At 35.9% G+C, this 22,865-nt stretch overlaps 1 protein-coding gene across 1 annotated transcript in view; it reads right to left on the bottom strand.

Moving 5' to 3' along the window:
• Nasp (Nuclear autoantigenic sperm protein) overlaps window positions 1-22,865 on the bottom strand; it is a 161,780-nt gene that overhangs the window by 9,746 nt on the left and 129,169 nt on the right. Inside the window, exons 7-8 of the mRNA XM_090372344.1 lie at window positions 20,560-20,730; window positions 32-332 (exon numbers count right to left, since the gene is read on the bottom strand). Coding sequence (XP_090228470.1) covers window positions 32-332; window positions 20,560-20,730 — 472 coding nt within the window. The remainder of the gene's footprint in view (window positions 1-31; window positions 333-20,559; window positions 20,731-22,865) is intronic.

Below are 22,865 nucleotides of genomic sequence, written 5' to 3'. Positions count from 1 at the left end.
AAAACTGCAAAATAGACATAATAAAGCTTGCCTCTTCTAGTCGCTGAATAGCAGCTTCCTTTAGTGCCTGTTCAGTACTATGCATCATGTCAAGTGTATCTTCTATTTTTGTTTTAATATCAGGAAGAATGGATTCCAGTTCTTCAACTTCCTTTGCTGCTAAAACCTTTGGATCTTCTTCCTCAAGGCCACTGGATGGCCTAACTCCTTCAGGTTTGTCCTTCTTCAAGTTGATTATGCGATTTTCAATAACGCTTATTGCTCCCTTAAAGGAATCAATTGCTTCAGTGAACTGATTATCAAATGAATAAGCCAAACCTAACTGGTAAAAACTTTGTGGGTCAAGGTTCTGAAGTGAAAATTTTTAAAATACAATTAGAGTAAAGTTTTCTTGTGGGAATTTTGTAACAGAAATTCTTTTAAGTAAAATAAAATACATTTGTCAAACTAATACCAGTTTAAAATATTTTTAAAGAGAACTATTTAAACCTGCAAGCAACCCAGAGCCACTCAGACGTGTTCGAAGCTGGCCACCCTGCAGTAATCATCAGTACTTTTCAAAAATTACTGGATATTTTTTCTTCAAGAACAAAATTTCAATTTTGACAGGAATATCAACAATAGTGTTATACAAATGATACCCAGTTTTTTATCACACAAAGTTTGATCAAAAATTTCAGTAAATGATCTTATAATTCTTATATGCATAGTAGTAGCACAAAGATTGTGAGCAGGGCTTATGACATGTTTTGAGCATACACAAGTTTTAACTCACTGTTATATGGACATGTTTACTGGTGCACTTTTATACTGTGAAAGGTGCTTTTTTTCTTTCTCATTTGTTGTGCAAATGAGAAGGAAATCAAATCAAATCAAGTTGCCAAATTTTGCAATGACAAAATTTGGCAACTGTGTTAGGAAAAAAAACTTTTTTTTTTTTTTTTTTTTTTTTGCTATTCTTGCAATCTGATTTTTTTAAATTGAAGTTATTTTCTATGGTTAATGCAAGTGAAAAGTAAATGATAAAATTATTGACATTTAACTACTAATTAGTAATTTATACATAAAGGTAACTGTTTTCAATTCACATATCTCAACATAACATTCACTCAAATTTTAATAATGTATATAACTTATTTCCTTCTAGATTTCAACAAAAATTGAAATGCAGTATGTATTAGTATTAGCAATAGCCACATTTGTGCAAGGTAATTATCCAGCTGACCTTTGAATTTCCCCAAACTGTCAGCCTCTACCATTCATGTAGGTAACTTACTACAGTAATTTATAACTCGCTGGCTAAAATAAAACTTTCTGCAATCCTCTCTAAACATCTCCTCCCGTAACTTGAATTTATGGCCCCTAGTTCTAGAATCATTTATAACCGTGAAAATATCATCCTCATTCATTTTACTTATGCCTCTCAGAGACTTAAACACCTCAATCAAGTCTCCTCTAAGGTGCCTAGTTTCTAAGCCCTGCAACCCACATATTCGAAGTATTTCCTCATATGGACACCCTTTTTGCTGATCTCACCAGGCAAGTTACTTGTGTTTGGACCCTTTCAAGAAGCTCAATGTCTTTCTTTAGGTGGTCTCCATACTTGAACACAGTATTCCAAGTGTGGTCTAACAATAGCCTTATATAATTGGATTACGAAATCCTTATCCCTACTAGCAAATGTTCGATAAATCACCGATAGGACACCATGGGCCTTCCTCGCAACCTGTCCAAAATGCTCAGAGAACTTGTTTGACCATAACACAACACCCAAGTCCCTTTCCTCTACCACTGGCTTTAGTTCAACTCCACCAACAGAGGCGCAGTGAGGGGTTGCAGAAAGGGGCACAAACTGAAGGACAGTATCACATTCACATTACATTATCACGTTCAGGGGAGCCGGGAAGGCATGTTGCCCCCGGCATCGACGACCCTAGCTATGCTACTGTCCACCAACTGTATAAGTTATTTTGTGGTTACTGTTCTACAGGTGTAATACCTTGCATTTTGCTGGATTAAATGGTCAGAAAAATGGCAGCTATGCCATTTTTCTGATCATCCCTGAAGGCCATCTAGATCACTCTGAGCTTCCTCAGAGTGATCTAGATAGCCTTCTGCTTATTCTAATGCTTGGCAGTGATCATTAACCACATTATGTATGTCATGCTGCGTGATTTAATAAACCATCAATACTTTTGTAATGTGCTTTACTTATTTCTTCCTGGATTTTAATAACAATTGAAATATAAGAAGCATTTCGTGTTTCTGCTGTAATTAATATATTAAGAAAATAGTAATAATTATTGATTTATTTTAAAAAATTCCACAAAAAATAATCAACTGTTAAGTGCAAACTGAGAACATTTTATTTCTGAGCACCTGTCATAATGCTCTTCATTTCCTCCAAATTCAGGAATTATTATGTATTTTGAAGCACTGGATACAATATGATAGGCAATGAATTAAGTATGAGAGAGATAAAGATAAAAAAAAAAAAAAAAAAATAAATATATAAAAAAATAAAATAAACTAGTTTCCAGATTTCTATTTTTTCCAATATTAATGAACTGAGTGGTATGACAAATCTTTCTAAAAGAGCTATATATGAGATGTGGCAATAAAGTTGTGACTGATGCAATAAAAAGAACACAAAGTTAAGGAGCTCAAAAATAGTTTTATTTTTATTCAAAGTAGTTATCACCTGACTGAATGCACTTATTATACTGTTCTAAAAGTTTCTGAAATTGTCAATGAAGATGTTTCAAAGAGATTATGTTCAGTTCAGCAGGTATGTTTTTATTTATCCTGAAATCTCTTTCCTTTAATTGAGGTATCAGTGGTTCTTCCCCAAGATTTAATCTTGGGGAAGAGGAAGAAGTCTGCTAGTGCAAGAACAGCAGAGTAGAGGGATGGTCAATCTGTATAATAACATTTTTTATCAAAAATATCCTCATAACAAGTGCAATATGGGCGGGAGCATTGTTGTGCAACAAGAAACAGCTGCCTTCCTCTCGAAATTGCACCTCAATAGTCTGTAAAGTAACCAGTGTTCCCCCCAGGATCTATCAAATGGGCGCACCGCCCAGTGAATTTAACTGACTGCCCAGCTAAAATTTAAGCAAATCTCATAGTAACATATAGTACTGCTCATTGATCTCTATCAATCTTAATTCGAACATACTATGCGATTGAGATCAATGCAACAGGAGCATATAATGTTATTTGCATATATGCTTAAAATTAATTGCATATAATATGCAATTAATTTTTGCTCTGGGTTGCTTAAGTCACATTTATAAATAACAGAAAATTTTATAATACTGTGAGGTATTAAACTTCCCCATCCAGCTGGCAAAGTTTTGAGGAGAACACTGGTACCTTTGTATTGCTCCCGGACTTCCATAACTGAAACATTTTGGGCCTTGGTAATGATTTTGAAGTCCACTTGCTCTCACGTTTCGTCTCTCGGTCATGTTGAAACACCCAACTTTCACCTTCACTGACAATGAAATATAACTGAGGAAATCAGAATTGTTTTGGACAAGTCGGAACGAAGTCTTCACTTTATAACACTTTGTTGCTTCTGCTCATCTGTGGGACTGTATGGCACAAATTTTGCTTTTGCACAGACCTTCCTTTTTCCTAAATCTTCACGAAGATTTTGATGAATCATATCCATATTCACTGTTCTAAGGGTCAAATAATGTTCTCTTGCCACAATTTCCCGAACTTTGCAATTCTGTCTTCATTTTGAGAGGTTGATGAATGTCCACTTCTTGGATTGTTTCAAACATCCTCACATTTGTTGCTGTTGTTGTTGTTGTTTTGGTTTTTAGGAGCATTAGCAACTAAGGCCATATTGCTCCGGGATATGCGGTGGTCATTTCCTGACCTTTCCACATCCTCCGTATTTGGTGGTGACGGGCTCGAACCCCCGGTCTAATCAAGAAGCGTGTGCTACGCACTGCTGCTCCTTCCCACCTGGCTACGGAGGCGCCTCTCACATTTGTCTTATAACCACTGATACCATTCAAACACACTGGTATGACTTCATGTTACATCAACATATACAGTTTTTCACATTCATTTCTACATTTCTGTTGTAGATTTTTCCAGTTTAGAGCAAAATTTGATATTTGTTCATTGCTCCACTACAAAATCATTACATGGATTATTAATGCTACTAAAAAAACTAGTTAGTATGTGCAACTTGTCAACCTACTGAACAAGCCCTGTCCCACTTCTGCTTATTCTCAATCTCATCGAACATGGCTGCAACACACCAGTCTGGAAGCTTATTGCCACACCCTGTAAATTATTTCATGAAAATCCATCCAATGGGAATTGAGTTGCTAGCATATACACTGCACACCACTTATTGTCATCACAGATGTTATCACTTTTTATAAAGTCATGTCTAGACTTATACTAATATATGGGAGGGAAAAAAAAAAAAAAGCTGTTTATTGTAATCAGTGCTTTGGTTTATATCACTGTTGTTTTGAATGGTTGTCCAGTGTTGTTATGAAATAAAGTGAAATAAAGACTGCATTTCTACTCCTACCAATCTGACTGTTTTATAGTTGAGCATTTAAGCCTTTCTAATTCTTGTTTTTAAACTGTTTGTATGGATTTCCAAAAAATCGAGTTTCGTTTTTATCAATGACCCTCTCGAAATAGCAGACAGTCAATTTAAAGTATTTTATATTGCTTGACTTCAATGTTTTCTTTCTGTTTGCTACCACAGTTCCATTCTGTGCCAATAAATACTGTTGAACAGCTGCATTTTTGTTTCATCAATTATTGCTATCACTTTAGCTGAATTCCAAAGTGATCGCAACATGCAGCATCTACTTATTTGCTTTGTGGGTAAAAGGACATAAAAGAAAAACAATGAGTTACTAAAAAAAAACTTGACGCATGTGGTTATTGCAGAAGATTATTTAAATATCTAATCATTCATTGCCATCCAATAAAGTAAGGGCAATAGCCTGGTGCAGCCAAGCTAGAGAGGTTTATATAAATAGAATGATAATAATAACATAAAAATGTAATAAGCTCCTTAAAGTTGGAGATAAGGAGAGACTAGGCATCTGCGAGGTGATCTGATTGAGGTGTATAAGGACTTGAATGGTTTGAGCCTGCTCAAATCATTCAAGGGGGGGCATAGATTCAAATTGAGGAAAGACAGTTGTAGAATAGATGTGCGGACGTTTGCCTTCAGATAGTGGGTAGTCGATTGCTGGAACAGACTTCCATCTGTTGTTAAGGAATTTGATAGCTTAAATAAATTTAATGCCGAACTAGACAAACATTTGGAGTGACCGGATGGGCAAAATGGGAAGGGGTTTTTTTTGGCCAATGCTATATAAGCTTGCATCATATGCCTCAACTAATGCTAATAACAAGTCTGGAAAAAGTTAAGTTTAATGTGTGAGAGAGAGAGAGAGAGAGAGAGAGAGAGAGAGAGAGAGAGAGAGAGAGAGAGAGAGAGAGAGAGAGAGAGAGAGAGAGAGAGAGAGAACCCTGGTAGTCTAGGATGGAATTCAAAACTTAAGAAAGTCCCACAGAAGCTTGCCTTCAGCCAGTGGATGGCTGATTGTTTGAATAAACTTCCATTTGTTATAGTGGATGTGGATAGTTTGAATAAATTCAAGAAAGAACTATTGGATGAATTATTGGAAGGAGATTGACAGGTGATGTAGGAAGATTTTTTTTTTGGCTGATCCTTTATAAGCTTCCTTGCATCATTTGCCATCACTAATAACTATGTTGAATCATCCCAGAACATCCAAATTAGTTTTCACAGAAACAATCATGTTTAAGTTCACTGCAGTGGATAAAGAGGATTAAGAGAAGGTGTGTAAAACAAATTTTTTGTTTTAAGTTTGTTTAAATTCACTTTCTGTAATTTTTAATTCTAATTTCGGCAATTCTCTGTATTTTATTCTTAACTTTCCTGAAGTATTTCTGCTAGGTTACATTCTTAATGGTTAACTTCAGTAGCTTAACTTCACTAATGGATAAAGTTTTGGTGATAGTTTAATTTCTGTATTATTTTGTTAAGTAAATTAAATAATACACTGTAAATTGAAATTTCGCAATCTTTCTCAAGGTCAAATTTTACCTAATAATGGTTGTTACAAGATCCACTTTCAATACATTGTCCAAGGATATCATGACTCGATAGAAGTGCCCACAGGTATTTCCGCCGAGTCAAGAGTGTCACTTGTACAGGTGACCCCCACTTAACGCTGATAATTCGTTCCGTAAAAACAGAGCGCTAAGTGAATCCGCGCTAAGCGAGCGTCGCATTTCCATAAAGTAACATATGTATTTGTGATTTGCAGTCAGTGCCATAGGATATTTCCTAATCAATAATAAACGGTAGTGAAAAGATGCACAAATGTCGGTCAAAATATTCTGCATTGCATACATATACAATTATATGGTAACTACTTACATATCAAAATTAAACTTATAATTCCAATTAAAATCATGAATTTAATTGATCTAAATTGATTTAATTTAATTGATGAATTTAACCATGAAAAATGTGTCGATTTTGGGTTGAACTTTGGCCCTCTTCCAAATAAACTAAAAGGGATATTAATTTTAAATCCCTCGCAGCGTTACTACCCAACAATAAAGTCAGCCAATCCTTCGCCGCTTTGAAACCTGGCATGCTTTTTTCTTCTTTCAATATGAAACTTCTTTTAGGCATTCGTTTTCACAAAAGTCCTGCTTCATCTATGTTAAAAACTTGTTGAGAAGTACAATATAACACATAATATCCCTCTTCAATAATTTTAACAAGTTCTTTTTTGAAAGTTTTGGCTCCTTAATCTGCACTTGCAGCTTCTCCCTGGATTTTAAATCTATTCAACCAGCCCTTACTAGTTTTAAATGGTTCCACTTTTTTTTTTTTAGGTGAGTTTTCTTCAGATCATCATATTGGCTAATCTCTCTCTCTCTCTCTATCTTTTTTTTTTTTTTAAATAATATTTAACTTAACTGAATTCTGCACTGGATATTATCTTCAATAAAATTAGTTAGTCTTTCCATTTCAATCCTAATAGCCGGCCTAGCCCTAGTTGCTTGCAGTGAAATAGCTATCTTTCCCACTGCTAAAATTAATTCTTTATTTTTTTTATAATTGTTCTTACAGTTAAACTTGCAAGTCCTAAATTATGGCACACATCCGCTTGTCTTTGATTGGAATCGATTCGCTTCAAAACGCTAATTTAATTTTCAAATTCAGTCTTTTTCTTACATTTATAGTCTTCGTACTGTGCTCAGACGTTGTTTCTTTTTCATTCTTATCGGCCATTATTAACTCTTCGAAAATGTAAATGCGTTGTTTGCATTAATTATGATACAATGTTCAAGTAAACTGTCCGTTTCGCACGATGTCTTATACGGTACTGAGTGATGACTAGACTTCGGATAAATGCATTTAACGCAAATATTACAAGCAATATACTTGATCATTTTTTAAAATGTTGATCTCGGAACTATGTAACAAGTCACTGTACTGCAATTAAATTAGCGTGCGAGAAAATTTCATTAAGTGTGGGAAACGTTTTAATTCTGTTTTGCTATTCATTTTCAAGCTATCGACTCCATCAAATGAAATGATTTCGTTAAATATGCCAATAATGCAATCTGTAAAAGAGTCATAATAGTCAGACACGGGTTATAATATAAGAACAGCGTTATAGCGAATCAACGTAAAGCGAACTGCATTACAACGGTGGGGGGGGGGGGGCTGTATAGTGTTTGGCATGTATTCAAAGGTTGGTATAGTAGAAAAACCAAGCTCAACTGATGATTCTTTACTTTGCACCCCAACACAAGGAGTGTACCGATCTTAAATAAAAATTTGGTTCATTACTAGATGAATGAATCCAATGAAGAAACAGCTGCTTACCCTGGAAACAAATGTAACTGATAGCTCAACAAAGACTCTAGAGTCTTGTGACCTGTCAAGTAATGCACCGGTAATTCAGATCCCAGAAGACTTAGTTTTATTGGAAGAATTAGGGAAACAGGTAAAATTGTTTGCAAAAAGATAGGTGGACTAGAACTAGGGCGTGCTTGCTAAGAGCAATGATGATATTACCAACAGATTTTCATTTTAAGAGAAGTAAAGAAAGAATTACATGTGGAGACTAATGATATTAAGCAAACATGACCTAACCATTTGTTGGATAAATACAGGACCATGCTGAAAAAATGCTGGGAGTTAGGTCAGAATGTGAATTATGTCTGCGATTCAGGCCAGACATGATACAAGGGATTATATGCCAAAAGCCTTGTGGATTAACTCAAAACTTGAGGGATTCTGCAATTATTTTGAGGGAAATTTTTTATCAACATGACCTGCAATTGTAGAGATGGTATTCATTTGATTAAAGGTGGTGTAAAGTTTTTGTCATTATCATTTAAGATATTTTAAGGGTGTTCAGGGTAACTGCTAGGTGGGGAAGAAGGGTAATGACATGAGTTTATCTGATGATATGGGTCAAAGTAATGATTGTACGTCTCTAGAATTCTTGTTTGTTGCCGTAACAGCTGATGTTGTTACGACGGTGGAAATGTTCCCAATGAGTGCAAAGATGAAGCTAGGAATACAAGCCTGAATAACTTTAAGGGGTATGTCAGGTTGATAAACTACAAAATAATACTTAGTCTTAACTGTGTATATAATAATGTCAGGAGTGCTGTTAATAAAATGGGGGAATTCAAACTGGTCATTAGGACAATTAATGCCAACATAACAGCTAATAGAAACATGATATCATCCAGAAGGAGATGAGTTTCACTGTGAAATATACACTGTATTTAGGAAGGATGCAGAAGACAGAAGGGACTGTGGGTTACGCTTCTCATCACAAGCCGCCAGAACACAAAGAGAGCATATGCAGGTTCAGAAGTTACACCTGCCAGTTCAGAATCAGAGTGGTGCGATTTAGTTGTAAGCAAAGGTATGAGAGGGTGTATGTAATCCACAGACAAGAAGAGTGTATGATGAGAGTCTCTACATGCCGATGGAATCGGCAAGCGAGTATGAATGTCTTATTAGAGGTGATTTCAATTTGCTCCTAACTGATGGGAAAAAGTGGAAGGAAACTCACCACTGGGAACATAATTTTTAAATAAACTAGGTTATTTATGCCAGCACATTAGAGAAAATACTAGGGATAAGAATGCTCTAGATGCAATGATTGTTCATGAATCAAATAACATCACAGGGCCGGGCTTGCAGTTGTTAGTTTGAAGATAAAGAAAGGTGTTGCAGTAGTTAAAGGTAAAGGCATGGGTTTTAATTTCAGAAATGGGAACCACGACAATAAGACACTACATGGCATCTATGAATTGAACAGATTGCAGAGGAAGGGCACATGTATTAAAATTATGGAATACCTTTAAAACAATAATCAAAGAACCCATAAATGCATATACACCAGTAAGAAAATATTGCCTGAATAGGATGCCAAGATGGATGAATATGAAGCTGGCACACCTAATACAGAAGAAAAAGATGACATGGGAAAGTTACAAAGTGATGAAAAGTACTAAAGCTTAGAACAGCTACAAATTTATCTGTAATAGTACCACAGAAAAAGGTTAGGGTAGCCAAAGTTGAGAACGAGAAAGCACTGGCTAAGGGAGCAAAGAAAGGGGATGGGGAACATTTCAAAGAGGAAGAAAACAAATCAGATTGGAACCTTGTGTAAAGGATGTGGGAATGTCTTAGATAGCACAGCTGATGAATCAAATAAGAACTTTGCATTGATCATTTGGCAAAAGATCCTCCACTGTGAAGAGAGACTGTGTGAATGAAGATGGAAAGCATGAAATTCACTGAAATTTCAGAACAATATTTGTTTGAAAAACTTTTGAGCCTAAAGGCAAGTAGGGCACCTGTTGTTGATGGCATATACTCCCTCAGTAATTTTGAGGAAGGAGGCCAGAGAGTGTATTGAACCATTGAGGTTAATTATGAGAGCATATCTGGACTTTGGAAAGATTTATTTCGATTGTAGAAGTGCCAATACATAAAGGCAGTTCTAAGAGTGAAATTGGTAACTACAGAACAGTCAGTCTGACTTCAGTCAGACTAACTGGTAGGGAAATCTTGGAGGCAATGATTAAGAGTGCAATAAAGGGACACATTTAGATAGAAATTGCATTCTGAAGGACACAAAACATGGTTTTGCAAAGAGAAAATTATGTTTATCTAACCCGTTAAGCTATTTTGATATAGTGACAAATGAACTGGATGTAGATAATACATCTTACTGGAAAGATTCTAAGATGGAATGCAGGGTGGCTGAAGGGCAAAAGGCAGAGGGATGTGTATAATAAATATTTTTCAGGTTGGTGTAATGTCAGAAGTGGGTTTCTCCAAAGATCAATTCTTGGACCACTGTTTTTTTTTTTTTTTCTCTTCTTTCCATAAACTATATCAATGAAGAGATAGAGGGCATGATATCAAAATTTGGAGATGTAAAGACTATGAGAGTTGTTAATGTTCAATGCTAAGCAGCATTTCCAAAAGATGACTTGAATAGGCTTCCAGAGTAGTTAGAAAAGTGGCAGCTATGTTTTAATGCAAGAAACTGTAACTCATTTTACTTTCAGAACAGGCACCTCAAAATAATTTATACACTTGGTGGGGTAGAATTAAAAACGGAGGAGGAATAAAGGGATCTTTTGTTATTAGTGGAGTCCCACAGGGTTCGGTGTTGGGTCCTCTGTTGTTTTGTATATTTATCAATGATATTGATGAAGGTATATCAGGCTTAATGTCGAAGTTTGCAGATGATACAAAGGTTGGCAGGGTTGTTAATGACAGTAATGGCAGTGTGCTATTGCAACAGGATCTAGATAATTTGGGCAGATGTGCTAAGAAGTGGCAACTGAAGTTTAACCTTGACAAATGCAAAGTACTGCATATGGGTAGAAGTAACCCCAGAGAAACGTACCAACTGTGTGGTACTACACTTAAGGTGGTAGAAAATGAAAAAGACCTGGGAGTAATTGTGCAGTCAGATATGAAGTTTTCTGAGCAATGCAGACAGGCTGCCAGGGCAGGTCATGGGGTTTTGTCAATGATATATAGAAATTTTGCTAGCAGGGAAAAGGAGGTGATTGTCCCTCTGTAAGAGGCAATGGTCAGGCCATGTTTTGAGTACTGTGTACAGATCTGGAGGCCTCATTTTAGGAAGGATGTAGATTTGCTTGAGCGTGTACAGAGAATGGCAAGATTGGTGAGGGGAATGAAGGGATCCTCTTACCAAGAGAGGCTTAAGTTCTGCAAATTGCAGTGGCTGGAGACTTAGGCACCTGCGCGGTGATCTGATTGAGGTGTATAAGGCCTTGAATGGGTCGAGCACGCTGAATTCTGATGGGATCCTTCCACTTGTTCAGATTACGAACCTAAGGGGGCAAAAATTCAAATTGAGGAAAGACAGCTGTAGAATAGATGTGTGGAAATTTGCCTTTAGCCAGTGGGTGGTTAATTGCTGGAACGAACTTCCATCTGTCGTGGAAGTTGATAGGTTAAATAAATTTAAGGAGGAACTGGACAGGCATTTGGAGGGAATGGTGTGATTTTTTTTTTTTTTTTTTCCTTGGCTGATGCTGCATAAGCTCATAATACACTTGCTTTCTTTCATCACATGCCCCTACTACTACTATCTAGGAGTTATGATAGGGTGGATTATGAAATTCTCTGAACAGTGTAAACAGGTGGAAGGGAAATTCCAACTTGTCCGATGATTTATCAAATAATAGTCTGTAGAGATGGGGAAATCATAATCCTCACTGTAAAAGGCAACTGTGTAGAGATCACAACTAAAAAAAAAAAAAAAAAAAAGGGACAATGAGCTTCTTGAAAGGGTCGAAAAACTGGCACGTCACATGGTAAGATTAGCAATCAGATGTAGTGGTACCTGATTGAGGTTTATAAGGCTCTGAGATGGGTTAGTAAAGTGAATAAAGGTGAAATTTTCACTGTTGTAAAGAATGCCAGAACTAGGGACCACAGATTCAAATTGTAGGGGAAGAGATTTAGACTAGGACTGTAGAGTTGTCTTTTAGCCAGCAAGTTGTTGATCAATGGAACAAGTTACCTCAGCAGACAAAGGAGGATCAAAATTTGAATAAATTCACATGTCAACTGGATAGTTTTCTGTAAAGAGGAAAGTGCATCATTTGCCTATTTTCTATTTCATTATTATTTTTTGAGATTGTGCAGCAAAAGCCTATGGCTTCCTTGCACTATGGTTAATATTAATACTAATATCAACTAATTTAAATGGTGCAGAAACATGGTTTAGAACACACAACTAACCACTCAGGAAGTATACAATGCAATAGGCAGTAGCTGCAAACATAATGGACTGGTGCCCATAATATACTGTACTGTGCTGGGGCATCAGTTAATGAGGAGAATTAGTTAAGACAGCTTCTGATGTAAATAAAACATTTTTATCATTTAATAGCATTTTCTATGTAAAAAAAAAAAAAAACCTTCACACTTGTAGCCCTCAGCAGATATTTGCAGATTAGTATAACTTCTTGATCCATATATTAGTATAGCTGTGAGAGAGGAAATTAATGTAAACAGTATAAAGTGCACTTTCTTGATTCCCTATGGTACAGAAAGTTAAGAAAATTCAATTTACGCTGCCGTTGTCGTTTATAAAATTTTATCTGAAGAATATGCAAGAGTATTTATCTAATAAAAATGATCAATGTTTTCATTTGCATCTATTTTTTGTTCTGTACCATTAAATTCTTGTTTAGGAAAAATCTGTTCTACATTAATCAAATGAAAACAAAAAACAATTAGTGAAGGATACTGCAATTCCCTGATCAAAAGGATGAAGTTTTTAAATACTAGATGGCATTTTGGGATCATGTAGATCCTCAACATCTAAACTTCATACTGCAGCCATTTTTAAGCAATTGTCATTTATTCCTTTCTTGATATTTACTAATATTTTATTGATTTTAAATACATAATATCATTTTTGTATTACTAGAGGCCTTTTATTTTATTTTAACTACTGCATAACTGCATTCCACTCAAGAGTCAAGATTAGCAAAGAACTGTTAGTATCAGTAGTGCCAAAATGCAAAAAATGCAAGCTTATAAAGCATCAGCCAAAAAAAAGAAAGAAAAAAAAAAAAAAAACCCAGCCCTTCTCATATCACCTGTCCATTCACTCCAATAATTTGTCTAGTGCTTTCTTGAATTTGTTCAAACTACAACATCCACAATGATAGATACTAACCACCCACTGGCTAAAGGAAAACTTCCAACAATTCTTCCTCAATTTGAATTCATGCTCCTTATACTGTGTAGACTAAAGAAGAGAAAGAATGCATCAGCTCTGAGCTTCCTAAAGTCATTCAAAGTCAAAATCTTTAATATCTCAATCAGATCACCTTACAGGTGACTAATTTCCAGAAACTGCAATTTGAAGAAATGGAACCTTTCTTGGAAAGAGCACCTTTTTGTTCTCTTCACCAATCTCATTGCCTTTTCCGCACCCATTCTAGCAGAATGACTTCTTTCCTAAAATGAAGCCTAACCACTGCCCTGTGCAATGGGATAATCACCTAGTTATCCCTTGCTGGAAAAATTCATGTATATGTTTGACAAAATACTATGAGCTCTCCAAGCAGCCTGTCTGTACTGCTCAGAGAACTTTATATCTGACTGCACAATTGCACCCAGACCTTTTCATTTTCCATACCCTAAGAGGCATGCATGCACAGAGTTGATACGTTAATCTGAGATTACTGCTACCCATATGCATTACCTTGCATATGTTAATGTTAAACTTCAACTGCCATTTTTCTCAGCCCATCTGCTTAATTCTTCTTAAGCTTGTTGCAGTAGCTTACCTCGATTACTATCATTAAAAACCCTGCCAACCTATGTATCCTCTGCAAACTTAGACAATAAGCCTTCACGAATATCATTAACAAATATAGAAAACAACAATGGTGAAGCAATGAACCCTGGAGAACTCCACTAATAACATTAGTAGTAGTAGTAGTGGTGGTGGTGGTGGTGGTGGTGGCATGTGATGCAAGAAAGCAAATGTATGAGCTTATGCAGCATCAGCCAAAAAAAAAAAAAAAAATATCACACCATTCCCTCCAAATGCCTGTCCAGTTCCTCCTTAAATTTATTCAACCTATCAACTTCCACAACGACAGATGGAAGTTTGTTCCAGCAATTAACCACCCGCTGGCTAAAGGCAAATTTCCGCACATCTATTCTACATCTGTCTTTCCTTAATTTGAATTTATGCCCCCTTAGGTTTGTAATCTGAACAAGTAGAAGGATCCCATCAGAATTCAGCGTGCTCAACACATTCAAGGCCTTATATACCTCAATCAGATCACCGCGCAGGTGCCTAGTCTCCAGCCACTGCAATTTGCAGAACTTAAGCCTCTCTTGGTAAGAGGATCCCTTCATTCCCCTCACCAATCTTGTTGCCCTTCTCTGTACACGCTCAAGTAAATCTATATCCTTCCTAAAATGAGGCCTCCAGACCTGTACGCAGTACTCAAGGCGTGGCCTGACCATTGCCTTATACAGAGGGATAATCACCTCCTTTTCCCTGCTAGCAAAATTCCTATATATCATTGACAAAACCCCATGACCTGCCCTGGCAGCCTGTCTGCATTGCTCAGAGAACTTCATATCTGACTGCACAATTACTCCAGGTCTTTTTCATTTTCTACCACCTTAAGTGTAGTACCACACAGCTGGTACGTTTCTCTGGGGTTACTTCTACCCATATGCAGTACTTTGCATTTGTCAAGGTTAAACTTCAGTTGCCACTTCTTAGCCCATCTGCCCAAATTATCTAGATCCTGTTGCAGTAGCACACTGCCATTACTGTCATTAACAACCATTAGTCAAAGAATAACAGCACCCACTGATAACCACTCTGTTTTCTCCCTCTCTCCCTTTATCTATAGCTTAGATTGCCCATAATGGCAGTGTTCTAATTTGTATAGCAGTTTTTTATATGCAACAGTATCAAAAGCTTTTCTGAAACCTATGTATAAGATGTCAAAATTATTTTGTGCATTCAGTTCCTTTGTCACTGGGTCATAGTATCCAATCAAATTGGTCAGACAAGATTATCCCGTACCAAATACATGCTGTGACTACAATATAATTGCATTCCTATCTGGTTGGTCTTGCATTACTTCTTTAACCAGTGACTCCTTTATTTTCAATTGGAACAGAAGTTAAGCTAACAGATCTGTAAATTACTCATGTCACCTTTTGATCCCATTTGTGAATTGGGGGATACAATCACACAACTCCAGTGCATAGGGACCTCCTCTGAATCCCAAGATGCTCCCATAATTATAACCAACGGTTTGTTTACCCTTTTATCTTTACTACCTCCCTTAATATAACTGGTTGGATCACATCCACTCCAGGCGCTTTTTTTTTTTTTTTTTATATATTTAGCTTCAAAATCTCTCTTTCACTTACCTCTCAGTTATCACAAAATCATTTAGCTTCCTGCTAAGAATTTCATATACTTCTTACATTCTCTTCCCTACAGAATTTCTCATGTCTGAATGTAGATGCAAAATACCTATTGAGTTTATCAGAAACCTGAGAAGGATCATCAACAGTTAAACCATCAATATCAACTGGAACAATGCAATTCAAACCCTTCCTTCTACTGTCACATAAGTAAGAAAACGCTGCTGCTTTTCTTGTCATTCTTTGCCAGAGACTTCTTGCAATCTGTATTAGATTGCTTTACCTCCCTTGTAACTTGATTGCAGTTTATATGTGCCAAAGGCTTCTGTACCACCTTAATTTATATGCATCATAAACATTTCTTTTGACAAGTCTCATCAGTTCATCTTATATCCATTTAGGTCTGAGCATTGAACAGTATTTCTTAGCTGGTGTGGAAGTATTGTGGAAGCCCATTTAGAATTTGCTGTTGGTAACATCATTTGGTCTCACTGTAAGAATTTAATAACTATTTGAGACCACTGTAGTCAGCCTTATGAAAGCAAAGCCTTTACCCTAGACAGTAGTCAAGTCTTAAAGTAAATCTCACATCAGTACACTGATCATCGCCACCTGTAGGTCTTTTACCTGCAGATAATCAGATCACGAGTACTGTTTTCTCTTGTTACCTCTCTAACATGCTACTGTAGAATGGCCAAGCCATAAGTTCCAGTCAATACCTGGAAAGTTAAAATCCTCATTATAAGACATTCTGATTTACTGGCCCACTGCATTTTGCTTTATAGTTGTTTTTTTATACTCATGACAGTTATTAGACCTATAACACACCCCTACTCTTATTTTTGTTTTCTAAGTGCAATGTTGAATCATCAAAGGAACTCAACACTGCATTGGCCATCCATGTCGACTGGGGGTTGTTATTGTTTGTTATTTGGTTTTTAGGAGCATTAGCAACTAAGGCCATTTGCTCTGGGGATATGCGGTGGTCATTCCTTGACCTTTCCGCATCCTCCGTATTTGGTGGTCACGGGCTCGAACCCCGGTCTAATCAAGAAACGTGTGCTATGCACTGCTGCTCTGCCCACCTGGCTACAGAGGCGCCAGCACGGCTGGGGGGTACTGACTTAATTTAATATGCATTTTAACTAAGAGCATAACCCCCTTCCTGCCTGTTTATCCTTTCTGTACTTGTCGTGGCTACAGGTTAGGTGTTGTATATGTTGGTATGACTGAATGAAGAACTGTGGTTAATAAATATAAATATATGCACATAAAAAAATGTGTGTGCTGCATGGGTGAGTGTATGAGTGATCCAAGAGAAAGTATATATTTGCTGCTTTATATGTAAAATTCCAACTGAAATCCATACTTAAACAGGTTGTATGATGTAGTATGAAATCCATACTTAAACAGGTTGTAAATGTTGTATGATGGTAAGTATGATACCTACCAATCACCAACTTTTGTGCTGTAGCAAAGGGATGTATTCACCTCTGCAAATAGAAAGTAAACATGTGCAATGTAGTTCACCTATAATCAAAACGTATATTTTTGGGATGATGCCTGTAAGTGAATTACATCATTTAAATACAAATATATCTCACTGATCACTAGGATTAAGGAATGGCGGGATCATTCAATCAGAAAATTTTTAAAATGGAGAGGAGGGGGAAGTCTGAGTTTCCAGCTATTTGGAAAATTCAAAAATAATTCTTAAACAATAGAAACAGAATCAGTTATTAATGCAAGTTACTGGTATATAAAGTATATATATATTGTAAAGGTGTTTAATTTATTAATTCAAAGAAGATATCACATATGGACTTGACATGTTGGGAGATAACTTTTGATATCTTTGTTTTTTTAGCTGTTAAGCGGCTGTGATTCTCTGCTGACAAAGCTGGATTATATCTTCAACAAACAGTTCCTCTGTGGTGCTACCAATTTTCAAATTTATCCTCAACATTCCTTGTCAGCTCAATAATCTATGTACCTCCACTCCCCTAATGTTGAGAAATCCTAGAAAATCAATGACACATTCTGCCACGGTTTCTTCCAGCAGTGGAAGTTCATGCAACTGCTTGGATATCAGATTAGGATGTTTTATGGCCCACATTATGGTTTCATCAGGCACACTAGATGAAATTACTCCAGTGCTTCTTTGAACAAATGAAATTCAGATTTTCTATACAGAAAAAGGAAGGTTTACTGGAAAGTTATGACTCAGACTGGTTATGAGATTTACATTCTTTCTAGTACCCACCACACAGCATTGTTCAATGTTGTTCATGAAAGATTTTATGAAAGTTGTTGTAGAAGGAAGTTCATGTACAATATCCGGATTTTGAAGAATATTCCAAAGATATTTGCTTGTTTCAGAAAACCCTTTCACCTTTGAAATTGAAGTATCTGAAATTTATCAGCTTGAACTTATTGGCAGACAGACTAATGATGATCTCAAAGATGCCATCCATTCAAATACTTGGGAGCAATTTTACAAATATCTCTGGGATTCAACATTTCCTAATATTAAAGGACTTAAGTAAAAGACTGTTTACAGAAGAACCTACATATGTGGGCAGACATTTTCAAGAATAAAATTTGCAACATCAAAATTTTGCTCAAGAATAACTGATGACCATTTTCATGACTGCTCATGCACATTACATGTCGACCGTCACTAATCCGGCAGTGTTGGGACCTGTGGGGTGCCGGATTAGTGAGTTTGCTGGATCACCGGTGGTTATTTTAGCACATACAGTTTACCCAACAGCTAAACACCTCATCCAACCTTTAACACGTTGACTGCCAAGCTAGTAAAGGAAAAAAATTCCCCAAGAGGCCAAAAAAGATTTAGCAAATAATTTGATTAGTAATTCTAAAATAATTATTGTAATGTCAATGTTGTCATTTCTTGCTTAAAATATCAAAAAAAAAAAAAAAAAAAAAAAAATTTTTTTTTTAATATCGCATATATGTGGCTGACGTGGCCTAGCAGGTTAAATCTTGAGAAGCTGTGTCGGCCACATACGTGTAACGCTATTACGGCATACATATGAAAGTCGTTTGTGATTAGTTTATTGCACACACGGCGAGCACTGCAATAAAACTAATTGCGATAAAATAAACTCCCAAACGTCACAATAAGTTTGTCAGCATTGTTAGAGATTTTGTGAAAACAAGCTCGTCAGTGCACTGTATTATCCATTATATCATGTTGTGTTTTTCCGCACATTTACTGTTATTCCACATGCAATAACAGTAGTGGCAGGTTGGTGCGCCAACCTGGGAAATTTGAAATTACGTTCACGGAAATTATGTCCGAATTTGCGGTGGCCGGATTAGTGATGGTCGACCTGTACTAACTTTCCAATAGATATCAATTTTTTACTATTTGCTAAAATTGGCCCAGAGTCCTTTCATCAAAGTTACAATGAAATGCTAATTTGTTCAAGTGCAGGTTGCTTCAAATATTTTAATTTTAAAAATATTTCACAACTTACAATTAGGTCTGTCTCACAATATTCAATTGCTATTTTGTTATCTGTAGCAGCTACTAGTTACTTTCAATTTTTTTTGACAGCTTTGTAGAATTCTTAATAATTAATTTTTAATATAAAATTAACAAGTGAAACCCTAATATATTCAATCAGTTTTTGCTGCCTTCAGTTTTTTTTACAAAACCAGTGCTGCAAGTAGATTTTTTTTTATTCTTACGAGTATGCTACCAATTTTTCAATGGAGCCCACAAATGCAGGGACACTCAATTTTTCAATGGAAATATAAATAAAAGAAAATAACTTAGGGTCCCACAATAATAATAATAAAATCAAATTTTAAAAACAATCTCTCTAAGAATTTTGAGTGCCAAGTTGAATACTTTACTGCAAATATAATCTGAAATATTTTTGCCAGTACACTGTACTGACACACAGAGGGTTTTATCAGTATTCATACCACACAATTAACTTTCAGTATCGTACAAAACCTGTACAGTCTACTTCACTTCTTGAAAGTGCAGCCCACTTACAAAAAGTGTTGAAAATCCACGCTAGCTTAGTCCATTCGCTAACTCTCAGAATGCTAAAAACTTTCTAGCAATCCTAAGCATTTGCAGCAAAAGGATCAGCCTGAAATGCTTCAAAGATATTTCTGGAGAACCATTTTCAATGATATTTTAATGATAAAAATGAAAATTTGACTCACTAATGGCTAGTATCACTACAAGCATGAACGCACGCACGCGCGCACACACGAAAATCAAGAATTTAAAATAAAAACTTGGTAAACAGCATTAGCAAGTTTTATAAATTCGCTGGCATACTGGCACAAAATGTTTTACCAACCTCAGTATCAATACCACATGGCTTACTTTTAGCACTGTACAAAACCTGTACAGCTCATTTCTTCACTTTTTTAAAATGCAGCCTCTGCTAACTAAAAGGTTGCTCACCCAAGATAGTGAGTTTATTAAACAATCCACTGATTATATAGGAAAATGCATTATGATTTTGAAACATATCACTACACAGAATAAAATAGCATGCATAACTTAATAAAGAACATCAAAATTTTAAGAATAAGTATTCCTTATGTCACTAAGCAAAACTAAGAGTTTACTGGTTTTAAGTAGACAGTTAATTATTGGTTAAATTATTCACTTTATTATAAAGCAATTTAAATTATAATTCAATATTCAATCTAGCACATTTGGCAATGTTTAAAACCCAATCTGAAAGAAAGTCTGAATCTCTTAGAATGAGCTATTGGGGATGAGCTTTGTAAATAGTTTAAACAACTTTTTAATTTCCGTAATAAACTTAAATATATCAGAGTTGTGTGATATTTTATTATTATATTATTTTAAATCTCAATTGATCGAATAATTTACTGAGTATCAACTCCACACTCATTCTCTCCAAATACAAAATAATGGTACAACTAGAGAGCAAAAAGAATCTCTTCGGTCAGCCAATAAATAGAATTTATCTAGAGGGATAATAAATAATCCAAAAGGATACGTTTCAGCTACTTGTCTATCATCAGGCCTTAAGAATTCTTTCTGGATATTCAGACAATTCTGCAAATCTTCAACTGCTTGTCTATAATTTTCTGATTCAATGCTAACTTCTCCTAGTTTCAGAAGTACTTCAGAAACTTTAAGCTGCTTTTCTTTATTTTCAAGTGCTTGCCTGAAAACAAAACATTATATTCGTGTTAAATAAATACTTTTTAATAACATGATAAACTTTTCACACGAGCTTACAACAAATATAACAAAAAAAAAAAAAAAAAAAAAATCATTAAAAAAAAACCCGATAAATATATAGCCATATTTGGATTAGCATTAGTAGAGGCATATGATGCAAGAAAGCAAGCTTATTCAGCATCAGCCAAAAAAAAAAAAAAAAACCCCACTCCCATTTCACCCCTCCGTTCGTTCGAAATACCTGTCCAGTTGAGCTTTAAATTTGTTTAGGCTATCAACTTCAACAACAAGTGATGGAAGTCGGTTCCACCAACCAACCACCCGCTGGCCAAAGGCAAATTTCCGCACATCTATCCGACATCCGTCCTTCCTCAATTTGAATTTATGCCCTCTGAGGTGATTATTCTGAGCAAGATGAAGAATCCCATTGGCATTGAGCATGCTCAAACCATTCAAAGCCTTATACACCTCTATCAGATCACCTCGCCGGTGCCTAGTCTCCAGACTCTGTAATTTGCAAAACTTAAGCCTTTCTTCGTAAGAGCAACCCTTTGTTCCATTTACTAATCTTGTTGCCCTTCTCTGTACCCGTTCCAGCAGCTCTACATCCTTCTTGAAATGAGGCCTCCAGACCTGTATACAGTACTCAAGATGTGGCCTAACCATTGCCTTATACAAGGGAATAATCACCTCCTTATCCCTGCTAGAAAAATTCCTGTATATCATTAAAAATCATTAAGATTCAAAATCATTAAAAAAACCCCGATAAATATATAGCCATATTTGATCAGTGCATTTTTTTTTGGCAAAAACACATCCTAAATGGATGTCATATGAACAAATGAGACTTGTGGCAGAGAAGAAAAATGCATGTGGTGCATATAAATTATCAGGGGACACAGATCCCTATGGAAGATATAAGCTAGTCTGTAATCAAGCGACAAAGGAGGTTAGGCAAGCAAAGGCAGTTTAGAAGAAATCTTTGGCAAAGGATGCAAAGAAACACAGCAAAGACTTCTTTACTTATGCAAATTCTAGAAGGAAGGGGATGAATCAGATTGGTCCACTTGATATCAGTGATTTGACTGTTGATGATCCTGTTCAGGTAGCTGACAAACTAAATGGTTATTTTGCATCTACATTCACATGTGAACAATGCTCTAGGAAAGTGGAGGCCAGAAGTATATCAAACTCTAAAAAGGGAGCTAAATGATTTTGCAATAATTGAGAGGAAAGTGGAGGAGAAATTGTTGAAGTTAAACATAAGAAAAGTGCCTGGAGTAGATGGGATCTATAGAATTATGACAGCATCTTTGAATTCAGGGGTGGTCCCTGGGGACTAGAGTTGTGCAAATGTATCTCCATTTCACAAAGGGGGGGACAAAGGGTGACACATAATTACAGTCATGTAAGTTTAACTTCTGTTCTGGGCAAAATAATGGAGTCACTGGTTAAAGAAGCAATGCAGGATCATCTACACAAGACTGCAGTTATAGTACAGACACAGCATGGGTTTGTTAAGGGGAAGTCTTGTCTGACCAATTTGATTGGATACTATGGATTGGATACTTGCATCCATAGTATGCAAAAATAATTTTGATATCATATACAGCAACATCCTGTATAGCATTGATAATTTGTACCGAAACTGTTCCATGATATGCGAAACTGTGCTGATTGAGGTATAATTATAATGGGTTTTAATTGAATGCATACCAGAGAAACTACAATAAAACAATTACAATAAATCTATAAACAATTTGCCTTGACAACTTGATAGCCAATTAATAGGATTTGAATTAAAAAATATTGCAAAAATTTTATTAATGAAAAGGTAACATCACGAGAGATGAGAAAAAAGCTTTATTGTTTATTTAGGTATTTCAATAATGAAGTCTGGTGAAGTCGTCCCTTCTTTTTCTCAACATACAAGTCATTGTAGCATTGAATCTCATCTTTTAAAATTTGCCATATCTCGATGCTATGTTCAAAATTCAGATCTCCATTCATAATCACCTCACAGGCCATGTCAACCCACACAAAAAACATTCTCCAATTCTTACTGTTGAAAATTCTTTTGGTACCACTTCAGAATTGTTTTTCTCTTCTTCATATGCA

The sequence above is a fragment of the Mastigoproctus giganteus genome, chromosome 4 (assembly GCF_048544385.1).
Source record: "Mastigoproctus giganteus isolate SK-2022 chromosome 4, ASM4854438v1, whole genome shotgun sequence".
NCBI classification, from domain to species: Eukaryota; Metazoa; Arthropoda; class Arachnida; order Uropygi; family Thelyphonidae; genus Mastigoproctus; species Mastigoproctus giganteus.
Note: the sequence above shows the minus strand (reverse complement) of the source record. Positions and strands in the feature narration are given on the sequence as shown.